Below are 13,834 nucleotides of genomic sequence, written 5' to 3' on the forward strand. Positions count from 1 at the left end.
AATACAGCATTTTATGGTATTCCACAAATCAGCAGCACAACTGTTAGATAATAACACTGGCATCTTTTCTCTTAAGGCATGAAACATTTTAAAAATGGCGTGAGAATTTAATACATTAATGAAATGTAATCATCTTTCTTTTTGGCACAGTTTAACGTCCTTTCTATCAATTAGGTGTAAATATATAAATAAATGAAATCCAAATACAATGTTAGAGAGAATAATATAATAATGTTTTAACCGACTTGATTTAAATCAGAGTACTGCTAATAGCAAGACCGTTTACAAAGTGGTCAAAAAAAAAAAACATAATGCATTAAATATTTTTTATTGTGAAAAGTAACGATTTTAAAACATTCCCAATTTAATTTAATAATTACACTTACATAATCGGTTGAAGATTTGTTAAATTGTCATTGATTTTTTCACTTCCAAAGTTCACCGCGAAAAATTAAGTAAGCTTATCACCGATCCTACAAGGCGTTTTAAAACAAATGAAGCAAAGCAAGGAGAGATAATAAAATAGTGAAAAGCTATAACTAAACACTGCTAAATCTAAGTCTCAAAAGATTTTCAAAGAGCACGTTTTGGGTTTTGCGGTTTGAGACTCGTGGGACGATGTCTACAAAGATAGATTTTCAATATGGTATATTGTTGCAACTAACGGAGGAGATCATTATCGACTCTGCAATTGATAATCTGCCATCGTATACTATTTCCAAAATATAGAAAATTTGTAATTCACGATTGGTACAATCCGTACAAAAATTGATACTACAATCCGTTCAAAATTGGTACAATCTGTTCAATTGAATTATATAATGTAATGAGGAAGCGGAAGTAAAGCCGCTGTTCTCTGGGGAATCCAGGAAAAACATAAAAATTTTAAGTACATTGCAATTTATGTATGAAATAATTTCCTTGTACTTACAAAAGTAGGTTTTGAGTTGTGTATAGGCATCGTCGGATCTTGATCCGACATTCCTGATGAATCGGGGCTATCATTCTGGAATCTGCCCCGTTTCTAAGGAAAGCCCTTTCTGATTAAATCCATAAACTTTTTAGCACAAAAAATATTAATTTTGGGTTGAGGAAACAGTAAATAATGAATAAAATCAATAGTTACGAATTTGTTTACAGTTAAGATTATTTTTCAAGGGTTAATTTTGGTCGATACAAGGTTAAGGTCGGACAAGATAAATCTATCCATGCCCTGAGAAACCTGTCACCCATGGACGATAATAATTTTTCTTTCAAAACAACTCAATTATACTCAACGTTAATATAAACAGAACAGATTATTGATCTATAACTCTGGACAATTTCGTTGCAAGCTTGTTTAAGTTAATTATGACAGATTTCACAGAAACATTAATCTACTTCAGAGTTTTGGTTCATTGGTTGTGAAAGAATTTTTCTTTCGAACTAAACTAGCACGTTACAAATGGTTTACAATACAAAAATTGCATATAAATGGCCAATGAAAGAAAGAAAACTACAAAGGACGAGATATCGTTTCAGTTTTGTTTTTACCAATACGTTTAGAGTCCCAAAAACTTCATTATCTAAATATGCGTTTACATAGCAGCGCTACCGTCAAATTCATTAGTCCATTTTCAAATTATATCTTTCCAGAAAAATATATGTTTTAAATATAAGTTTTACAAAAAATTAATGATTTAAAAATATTTATCGAAAAAATTATAAAAAAAAAATCAGAAAACTATTCTTTGCCGTAATTACTACATTAAACCAGATTTAATTCAAATTTAGAACTATATATATGAATTATAACTATACATATATATATATATATATATATATATATATTATAAAGCAGGTTTCTCAGAGCCTTATATATATATATATATATATGAATAAAGCAAGTAAGGCTCTGAGAAACCTGCTTTATACTATATATACGTACAAAGCTATACAGGGTCTTCATTTTAAGAGGGCTCAAATGCATTTCATGCTTAAACGGTTAATCTGAGCAAAAAATGGTAGAGGAAAAATTTGTTGCCCATCACCTCTAGTTTCAGAATATGTGACTTGATTTTAGATTCCTGCCTGCATACGCGGCTGACGCGCGACCAAAAGTGAGGGTTTGCAATTCGACACCTATTTTCATATACACCATTTTAAAGAGTATAAAATGTTATGAAAGAAACCGGAAACCGCAATTCGATATCTTCAAAATTAAAGTTGCTAGGCCATTTCAAAATATGATTAATAAATACCAGATTTTGAAATGGCCTAGCACCTTTAATATTGAAGATATCGAATTGCGGTTTCCGGTTTCTTTCGTAACTTTTTATACTTTTTAAAACTATGTATATGAAAATGAGGGTCAACTGCGAACCCTCACTTTTGGACGCGCGTCAGCCGCGTATGCGGGCAGGAATCTAAAATCAAGTTACATATTCTGAAACTAGAGGTGACGGGCAACAAATTTTTCCTCTACCGTTTTTCGCTCAGATCATCCGTTTAAGCATGAAATGCATTTGAGCCGTCTTAAAATGAACACCCTGTATACGTTGATGTTTGCTGTCCCTATAACCAATTAAGAAGCCTCAGCCTCTTAACTCCGATTCGCCAGTCTTTTTTTTTTTTTTTTTTTTTTTTATTAAACTTTCTATTTTAGGAACCACTGTTTGCTATTCTGACTATAAGGCTTACCCTTCTTAGTCGGTCAAACATAACCCACCAATGCTCAATCGGCTTCTTGAAAGAGCTATATCACCTCCTGCTTTAGTCTTTCGCCTCACTGTCGTATTTCCTTTTATAGGAACAAGGTAAGCTGCGGAATTTTTCTTTCGAAAATTCCTCTTATCGTATAACCCAAGATTCTTCAGTGGTTTTTAGAGAAACTAAAGCTATTCGGAGACCAGCTTACTCTTCAGCTGATGGTTTAATCGAAAATAAATCTGATGCTAGCATCATTCATTCTCTTTTAAATTTCCTGCTGCTCTGGTACATATAAGTGGTTAGTACCCATGAATATACGAGGTCTGTAAATTAAGTAATGAGACTGATTTTTTAAAATTTTTTTATTCAAAAAGAATTACAATTCTATATTGTCACCTTCAAAATAACTTCCTTCTGAAGCCACACAGCGCTGGAGACGTTTCTTTCACTCCTCATAGCAGTGCTCGAACTCCGATACTGGAATAGCCTTCAGCTGGTCGGTTACAGCCGTTTGAATGTTTTCGACTGTCCAAAAACGAGTTCCCTTGAGGTGATTTTTCAACTTCGGGAAGAGAAAAAAGTCACAAGGACTCAAGTCAGGCGAATAAAGAGGCTGAGGAGCCACAGGAATGTTTTTACTCGCCAAAAACTCGTTTATTGAAATTGCTGTGTGACAAGGAGCATTATCGTGATGCAACACCCACTTGTTCTTGATGTTTGGTCTCACACGAATGACCCTTTTTCGAAGTTTTTTAAGAACCTCTCAGTAAAATTGTTGATTGACCGTTTGACCTTGAGGTAGAAACTCTTTGTGGACGATTCCGTGGATATCGAAAAAACTAATCAGCATGCAATTGGTCTTCGACTTCGCCATCCTTGCCTTTTTGGGCCTTGGAGAGGGTTGAAGTGTGCCACTCCTTGCGCTGGCGCTTGGTTTCTGGGTCGTACTCAAACACCCAAGACTCGTCACCAGTAATGAGTAATGTCACGTTCCAGAAAATGGGGGTCATTTTCAATTGAATCCAAAAATCACCTCAAGGGAACTCATTCAAACGGCTGTAACCGACCAGCTGAAGGTTATTCCAGTATCGGAGTTCGAGCACTGCTATGAGGAGTAGAAGAAACGTCTCCAGCACTGTGTGGCTTCAGAAGGAAGTTATTTTGAAGGTGACAACATAGAATTGTAATTCTTTTTGAATAAAAAAATTTAAAAAAATCAGTCTCATTACTTAATTTAGAGACCTCGTACAGTCCTACTTTCTCGGCGAACGTAATTAGCCCAAAATGCTTTTCATATTTTTAAATGACACGCCAATAAAATCCATTTCATCTGCCTAGGGCCAAACCTGAACTGATTTGCGGAATATTGTACCACTCAGCTAGATATTTTTTTCCCCAGCATTACCTTTTCCAGGGATTACATTAAAGAAGAGATATGAAAGTGTATCTTCTTGCCTTCGAGATATTTTTACAAAAACCAAATATGGGTGATGGCATAATTCTGCATACATGTAGATTCGGAAGTTTCATTAGAAACATTTTGCCAGGAAAATTTATAGAGCGCAAGGAAGGACCTGGACATGCTTTAAGAAATCGTTGGAGCCGTTTACAAGAAAATCTCCCGAATCTAACAATTCGTTTAGTATAAGTGTCATTTTCGGTTATATGATTTTTTAAAATCATTATAGCATCCCAATTAGAATGACTTTCTGATGTTATTTTAGAGGGAGATTTCCAGTGTAATGGCCACATCAGTATAATAAAATAAAGCAAAATAGTAAAATTAAATACTTACAAAAGGTGCATTAGAATTATGTTGTGGTATTATTTCATTGATTCTGGGACCATCTGGACCTTCTGTTTTATACCTCTGATTAACAATAGCATTAACTAATTCCTTTGCTCGCCTAAAATAAAATAGAACTTACGTTATATTGAAAAATTTAAAGTACACTAGTCATCTTTTTAATAAAAGGGTTTTTATCGATATAATTTATGTTTTTTTTTCACTTCTTTTTTATTTATTTTATTTTTTTGTAATTCCCTCAGCCCCAAGGTTTCTTAAAAAACTCTTGGGGTGGCCATGTTCATGTCATCTCCATTCAATATAATAGATCATCGAGCAAGGATGATTAAAACTTCATCATAGGGATACAAATAATAATTGACATTTCACTGATTACCGCTGAAGTAAAATCTTATATTGTGAGTTTTGATGTTTCTGTAAAAACGGTGTAAAAGACACTGAAAAGCTTTTACAAATGCTAAAACTGTTTATTCACTTAAACTTAACTGACAATTACAATAAAGATTAACTCACCCAATGGCTGCTGCATTGCCTGTTAAAGAACAAACTCTATCAGGAAGACCACCAGAATCAGGGGCCATTTGAATTTTACATCCACTTTCACTTTGTAACCTTGTGATCTGTTCACCTCCACGGCCTATAACTAAATAAATAACAAAAAAAAATTAGCAAATTTTAAATAAAAGAGATTATAACATTTTTTTTTATTTCACAATGATTTGAAGATATCTAAAAGAGTCTAAGGAAAGGGATAACAGGGAAATAGAGTTCAGCGACAGACCAAATGTTGAAAAAATTACCACTACAAATAATATAGCGCACTTTTAAAATAATAACAAAGGAAATTCTAACCTAAATTAAGCTTACAGCATATTCTAATAATAATCAACTCATTTTCTTTTAAATTATATTTTTATCCAATTACAATGATCAGTCAGCAAAATGTATTAAATAACTTTAAATTATTTACATACATTAAAAAAAAAAAAGAAAAAAAAATACAGTATTATAAGAAATTTGCGTTTTTTTTGTATCTATTGTACATTAACTATAAGTACGTAAGTACATGAAAATAAAAAAATAAATAAGTGGTTAATTTCGTAAGTTTAAAATTAAGGAAAGGAAGTGGATTATTATTATTTTAAAATAAGGATTCAAAGGATTTATTTGCAGAGGTAATGTGTTATCACTGGACTTGAGAACACACTCACTTAGTCCAACCATTTTGTCCGGCACTTTGATTTCTTCAGTTGATACTGGGCCACCAAGACCAATTGGGCCTGCCAGACCCAAAGTTGATGGCATTTGACCGACCATCGCTGGAGATGTTAGTCCAGTAACCGCTGGTCTCGATATGGGTGATCTGCTACGATCCCGCGACGATTTCTTGGCCTCAGGTTCTGTATGTGTAATATTGTTTTATGTTTAAATAAGTTCTACTTAAAATTATAATTTAAATAAAGCAATAAAAAGATAACACACCACACAAAATAAATATGTACTCTTGTGCCAGAATTTAAAGTAAAGGATTTTACGTCAGAAAAAAAATTACCACAATTGACAATTTCAAATCTCTCTTCTAAGAATTATTTTTTAAAGGTTTTATAACTAATTTAAAAACTTTAATAACACCCGAGAGAGCAACATATGAAATGACTACTTAGCAAGCAACAACATTAAACTTGTCTGGGATAAATGTGTTTGAATAAAATTAATGAAGAAAAAAAAACAAACTAAAAAATGTTAAAATTAATACAAATAAAAATTATATCAATCCTCAACCTTAGATTTAGAACATCTGGAATGTCGGTTTGAAAATTTAAGGCTATCACTGCGAAAGAGATGCAAGAAAAATTGCAATTAATCCTAAGGACAGATGCAAAGATGTACGTCAGCTAACTATAATGAGCATGCTAACAAATTGGAATAAAAATGATGCATATGCAACGTAATTGGAAGAGAATAAATCATTTTCACGATATAAATGTGAAAATGGTGCAGCATTTTTTTTCTGTTTAAACCAATAAGCTGTAAAAAGAAAATTGATTTCTGGAACGAAAAATATCCTACTTTGGATCTTGGTAAAATGAAGAAGTTATTTTAGTCAAAATAATATCTAACAGAACACAAAATTAGACATGCTCTCCTTGGATGCTATACAAGCCTAGCGTTAATTCAAAATATTTTTTATAAATTTGTCTATTATATTTAAAGAACTACTAATTAAGCAAAAAAAAAAATTTACTGAGTAATATTTTTTTGAGTACACTAAAGAAGCATTGTACTTTTGGAAAAAATAAAAGAAACATAACAAAAACAAAACTTGAAAACACTAGAAGAATTAAGACATCTTAGTAAAGAAAACAGAAATAAACAAACAAAAATAAGCCTAGAGATAAGATATATTAGGATCAAATTAAAGAGTTTTTTGGAAGTTTAAAAGAAATGAATAAGGGTAGAGAAATAAAAGAGTTATTGCATTTTAAAACTGTATTCGTAATAAATAATAAAATAATTAATTGTATAACTTATTAATATTACAGAGAACCAGTGCACTTTATATTAATGTCAAATAACACTCCGCAAAAGAAAATGAAGATTAAATAAAAAATAAAGTAGCTACTATTTTTGAGACATATTAAATTTAAATACAATAAAGAAAATTTTACTAAAAGAGAATCTTTAAAGAGCATTAAGGGAGTACGGGGAGGCAAATCAACTATAATCAGATGCAAAACAATGTTTCTCAATAATGCAAGAGAATTGTATAAAAGTACAGCAGCACATGACTATGCATGCCGCGAGAAGGCGAAGGTTTGTTTTTCTGATGAAATGTATTTTAAGAAAAGTCATTCATAATACCTACTAAGGCAGAATTTTTATTTGAAGTTTGACATGTTCACACACAAATATTAAAAAGATTAATTTTTTTTTTTAAACAAAATGAAATATATAATCTTTCAGCCATTGGTCACACAAATGCTTAGGAAATTTTTGCCGCGCCTTGTTCACAGAGTACATAAAGTTGTTCTATCCTGAAGGAGCTAAAATGAATTTAAAGACAATAAGTTCCAGCCTCAAAGAACAAGATTAAGTGTTAACATCTCTGTAATTAGTCAATTAGTCTGTCATCGAGTTGGTCTTTTTCTAATAATACTTAGAATAGATTTTTGGCTTTCTACCATCTTCACAGGGGAAGTACATTAGTGATGTATGTATAATTTGTCTTTGATTTTAACGAATTTAACCGTTTATTGTATCCCTAACAGGTTTCAGACTATTTATTATCAGAGGTAGATTATTAGTTTAGTGTAGAAATTTTGTAATCACTCATGTTTCCCTCTCGCACTATCAAGTGAAGTGTAAACATTAGGGTCTTTCAAAAAATGATGACTTTTAAATTTTAAAGAGCGCCAGGCGGAAAATCAAAGTTCATTTAGAAACAAAAAGTTTCGTCCGTATTAGAGCGAAATCGATTAATATTTAGAGGTCGCTACCATTGATCAAAAAATTTCCGTTTTGCTTTTTTTCATAAAAAATCCTTATTAAATGTTTTGTATCTTCTAAAATTATTAGCAAAACATGTAATTGTACAAAGTTTATTTAAATATAATTTGCTATAAAGACAATGCAGTTGGAACCATTTTGATTTAAAAAACAAATAATTTTGGTTACTGAAACGTCTAAATTAGGGAATATTTTGCATTTATTGTTAAAATTTGAAATTGATTGATAGATAGTAAATTAATTTCAAATTATAACAATAAATGCAAAATATTCCCTAATTTAGACGTTTCAGTAACCAAAATTATTTGTTTTTTAAACTCTGTACGAAACACATAAAAAATGAAGTGATTTTAATTAATCGAAATTTTTCAAAAATGTATATTTTTCCTAATATTGTTTTTTCAAAAATACAAGCTTCTTTAATTATTCATAACTTTGAAAATAAAAAGGCCATCAAAATGATTCCAACTGCATTGTCTTTATAGCAAATTATATTTAAATAAACTTTGTTCAATTAAATGTTTTGCTAATAATTTTAGAAGATACAAAACATTTAATAAGGATTTTTTATATAAAAAAAAAAGCAAAACAAAATTTTTTTGATCAATGGTAGCGACCTCTAAATATTAATCGATTTCGCTCTAATACGGACGAAACTTTTTTGTTTTTAAATGAACTTTGATTTTCCGTCCGGCGATCTTTAAAATTTAAAAGTCATCATTTTTTGAAACACCCTAGTAAACATGGACACATAAGTTAAGTCAAAATCTCATCAAACTGATTAATCTATTAAACTGATTGATTAGAAAACTATTTTCATGACTAATATAGAAAAAAGATCTTCCTTGATGAAAGAATAACCATAATTTAGAGTATTCAAAGATTTGTAGATAATTTTCAAACAATAACGTTTATTAATAATGGCTACATTTCTTTCTTTTTCTACGATTTTTTTCAACAAAAAGTTTCGTTTATTTTAAAAAGAAATTTATGAGGAGTGAGATCAAGTATTCCAGAAAAAATATCCTACCCAACTTCGAAAAGGAATATTCTTACTATAACTTTGGAACAACTTTAATATTGAACATAAAACTGTGGAGAAACGAGGGCAGAACTAGGTGATTTGATCTATGTGACAAAAATGGTACAAGCCTGGATTTATACAGATATTATTTTAAAAAAAAGTGGTATCTGCGCTAGTGGCTAATCAGTGCCGTACAAATATCGCCAACAAAACCTCTTGCCGATACAAATTTTTTTTTGTGCGTTCGTTAGCTTTTCCGTACGAACATCTTTGAAATAGTTAAAACAAAAACAAAAAAAGCTTTGTTTGAAAAAAAAGAATGGATGGCCTCCAAGGTCATCTAATTACAATTATAGACTTTCTATGCACACTAAACGAGCAAACCTGGCCAACGATAATCACAGGCTCTTTTAATCGAAATAAATATAAAAAAAATGAATGAAATGAAAGTTATTTGTCAATTTTTAATAAATTACAAGCAAACTTACACACGCGTAGAAATCTACTTGATATATCTAAAAAACCATGTTGCTCACAATCCTTAAGCACTGTTCAAAAATAATTTAGGAACCACATATTCTGTCTTTACAAATGTTTACTGGCACAAGTGACATTTATATTACTTTTTCTTCTTAATGTCCATTACATCTCTTAATAAAAAATATTAATACTAAACATATTTTTGATTATAATTCAATATATATCTGAAGATAAATCGACTTAATTCTCCATTCTGCACGGTGATTTGAACTACATTATTTTTTAACTTCACCCATTTCTTGTCATTAAAGTTAGGTTAATGAGTGGGTCTTCAATAACAATAATAATAAACAATTTCTATCAATGAAAAAGACTGCCAACATCTACGGCACTAGTAAAATTTGGCCATCCGTTTGTATTTCTCTTCCCTGGATACTTTGACAAGAAAGGCAAATAAATTGTCAATAGCCTCGAGTTTAGGAGCAAAACTGAAGAATCAAGCAATAAAGATTTATAAAGGAATAGCCATCTGAATAGATTAGGATTCAGTGGTTGATTGATTTTAAATAAAATTAACAGGCAGATTGAAAAATAGATCTACAGACCTAGTTCTGCTAAAAGCAAGATTCTGATTGATCTAAGTGACAAAAATGGTACAAGCCTGGGATATACAGATATTATTTTAAAAAAGTGGTATCTGCGCTATGGCTAATCTATGCCGTATCATCTACTTGTATCATCGGACTTAGGGTTATTACGAGAAATTATGATGGCATGGGATTTTCTGGTATCTACGGCTGATATGATGGCAACCATTTTTCAGCCCGATTGGATATTTATTTTGAATTTATCCTCAGATATTCACATTAAATGAAATTGAATATAAGCTAAGATTCCATTCCAATTTGAGAGTATTACATCTAACCAACTTTTAATTAACTAAAAATTTAACAACATGAACAACAGTATTAAGAACAATTTATTTCCAAATTTACAAATACAACCGCTCTTACCTAAGCAAAAAATAAAATAATAATAAAAAAAAAGACCGCCACACTTGAATTTAAATTATAGAAATTTTAATTTCATGCAGCGAGATTGCTATGCTTTAATATAAGTTCAAATCCATTAATGCGCAATAATTAATCAGTTTAAATGAGACTAATAAAAAATATCAAACTAAAAGTATTTAAAACACTCATTCAAATGTTTCTATAACAACTTTATAAATATGTATAACTTTTAAACAATTAAAAGAGCAAATAAAACTTATTACCAAATTTTTGAAAAGGCAATCTTTCAGAAATACAATAACTTTAAAAATAAAAGAAAAAAGTTTACACTATATTGGTTACGAATTCCTTGGAAAACAAGAAAATGATCCAGTTTAGGGAACATGCTTGATGACAATTGATATTTATAACACAATCTTTTAAGATTAAAATAATGTTAATTTAAATTTAGAATAAATACTCCTTTAAGTCATAAATATCCTTTTAATTATGTTACGTTCAATAATACAAAGTTTAACAAAATTTAAAAAATAAGACTTAAAACATTAGTATAAAGTTCCTAATATTAAATGTTTGTAGGAATGTATTTTACGAAATCAACTTCAAAGAAATTAGTATGAAAATATACAAAAAGTCCTGTGATTTATTGATTTTATTTTTTGCTACCTACGATTTTAGATAAAGGAACTTAGATATAATAAAATTAAAAAATTACTTTATTTACAAAACCATACAAATGTATAGATGTCTCCTGGAATATAGCATTAAACAAAAGATTAATTAAAATAAAAAAGTTGCCGCAAATTTGATTAACAAATTTTCTCCTGCGTTTTCACTGTCTGAAGATGTAATTAGCAAGAATTTACTCTTAAAATAAATATTCAGATTTAGAAATGATTGGTTGTATAAAAATCATCCTAACTTCCAAAACAATTTAAGCTTATAATTTAGTAATATATTAATTTAAGTTTACTATTGTATTTTATAACTTTTGGAAAGGATACCTGCAACTACTTATTCCTTCAAATTAACATTCTTTTAACATGACTGAAGAATTTATTTTGAAGAAATTTATTAGTAGTTGCTAATTTCATTTTCAGAATGACATAATACAATACAGAAAATAATACTAGCTTTTGGTGAATAGCGCACGTCCCCAGCACCCGTTGGAGCCCTACATTTTTCTCTAAAGAAAAACCTTAATTAATTCACCCGATAAATTGAATAAATTCTTCAAACCCGATGTTTATGTAGACAATTACAGCTAACTGGTAAACTAATTTCAGGTCAACATATTTTCTTAAACTATCGAATTGTTTAATCATTTAAAGTATTTTAAACATACCATGGGAAAAACCATATTGAAATCCGAAAAAGTTTTATATGCGTACATGAGGGGCAAACAAAATAGGCCAAACTTATAATTTGTGTTGGTTAACTTTACAAATTATTATTTTAAACTTCATGCAATAAGAAAGAAGTAAGGATTTTATTGAGACCGAAAATGGACGTAAAAAAACAAAATTTATGGTTTGTAAGTATTCTGTTATATTTTAAAATTGAGAAATCTGCTTTCATAAGACTTCGCATCGATGTGATGAGGTATTGAAAACATCATCACGAATACTTTCACATTCCACTCTCTCATAAAGCTAGAAGTCTCTTAATTCGCATTGACAGAACATCCCACAGATGTTCAATGGGATTTAAATCTAGATATACATGGCGGACCACAACTTCGAATTAAAACACTATCCATAAAATTGAAAAGAATTATTGATAAATGTAGTTCAGTAGATTGCATAATGGGGGGGGGGAATCATTTCCTAAAACAGGCGCCAAAAAAATGCAAAAAGGTAGACAGAATTCCCTACTTGTAGACGGCAGCTTTTTCCAGAAACTTCCAGCTATTTAACAGTCTGGTTTGAGGTTTGTTCTGGGTAATGAATATTTTTTCCAAAACCTCATCAAATCGATGCCATCAGAATGCATTCGATTAAAATGCAAGAAGTGTTTCACATAAAAGAGAAAATACGCCTAATTAATAACCTCAATTTAAAAATTTTTCACTGGCAATAATTTTTTATTTCTGCTCTTTTATGTCCATTTCGCAGAATTTATTAAATTCCAAATTCTTTTTACATTACATGTAATTTAAATTAAACATAAGTAAATTGTTGAGTAATTAGGAACCAAAACTAATAGTAAGATGACACCTTTTTTTTCTTAATCATACGAGTATAATATTGAATAATTTTTAATTTGGAAGTTAATAGTGCGATTTTACAATTATTCTTAAATATTATTTGTCGTATAAATAAACTAGAATTAAAATTTCACTTATTTCTTCGTGCGGACAGTAGACTTGTTTATTGTTGTTTTTTCCTGTCATTTTATTGCCGTCATTGCATACCCAGAATCGATCGGCCGAATTATATATCGATAGATGATAGAGGAATGATAAGAAAACCACCATGTAACAAGTTAGACAAGGAGAAGCACACTATATAAGGATTAGAAAGCAAGGTAAGTAAAACCTATGGAGTAAGAACAAATACACACAAAAAATAGGGATAATTGCAATAATCCTGACAAGAGGCTAGACAACTAAAATAAATAGTAGTACAAAACATTATTTTTTACATTGTAAAGTGGGGACCAAAACAAAAAAGCAGTGCAAGTTTTCCATTTTTTTGGTACAAAAGATCCCCACTCTAATGCAAAAAAAAAATGTGCATTTATATTCCAACTAAAAATGTGTAATTATTAAAACGACCAACTTAATAAACTTCAGGACAATTTTCTTCTAATAATTACAATAGAAAAAATTTAGTTACAATAATACTAACTGGTAGCGAGAATTATATTAAAACTTTACGAAAAACCACTCATTTCATCAGAATGGGTTTGGTAATAAAATCCATTCAAAAAATAAGTAAGAATTTCTTTCGACGAATTATCCAAAACCAAAAAATATTTAAAAATTATACATTAAAATTTAAACTATTCTATTTAAACTTGTATCCTGCAGAGGCTTAACAAAATCCAACCGCCACCTAGATATCTATTCAACCAAAATCTCACAGATCAGTCAGTTAATGGTTACAGATTTAGTACACACAAGGAAAGCACAAGTAAAATGTGAAAAAGTGTAAATATGAGAGGAGTGTTTGACAGTTAAGTTTAGTTTTTGGGTGGGTTCGTTAAACCTAAGTAGCAAAACACATTAAATTCCTTTACAATCATTAAGTGCACTATGTAAGTGTTGAGATGCCACTATTGTGTGGCTGGGATACGCCAAGTTCTCAAAGAACT

General features: G+C 30.2%; 1 protein-coding gene across 9 annotated transcripts in view; it reads right to left on the minus strand.

The window, feature by feature from the left end:
- Positions 1–13,834, minus strand: part of Psi (P-element somatic inhibitor) — a 34,336-nt gene that overhangs the window by 15,637 nt on the left and 4,865 nt on the right. For 5 of the 9 annotated variants that reach the window (XR_012459227.1, XM_074130374.1, XM_074130370.1 and 2 more), the window contains exons 3-6: positions 5,707–5,895; positions 5,009–5,138; positions 4,484–4,595; positions 932–1,024 (exon numbers count right to left, since the gene is read on the minus strand). Coding sequence is in view for 8 of the 9 variants with exons in the window: in XM_074130374.1 (XP_073986475.1) it covers positions 932–1,024; positions 4,484–4,595; positions 5,009–5,138; positions 5,707–5,895 (524 nt within the window). In the remaining variant the exon portion in view is untranslated. The remainder of the gene's footprint in view (positions 1–931; positions 1,025–4,483; positions 4,596–5,008; positions 5,139–5,706; positions 5,896–13,834) is intronic. The other 4 variants (XM_074130372.1, XM_074130371.1, XM_074130373.1 and 1 more) reach the window with 3 other exon arrangements.

This window comes from Rhodnius prolixus, unplaced genomic scaffold, assembly GCF_049639745.1.
Source record: "Rhodnius prolixus isolate KJV_2025 unplaced genomic scaffold, Rpr scaffold_4, whole genome shotgun sequence".
Taxonomy (NCBI): Eukaryota; Metazoa; Arthropoda; class Insecta; order Hemiptera; family Reduviidae; genus Rhodnius; species Rhodnius prolixus.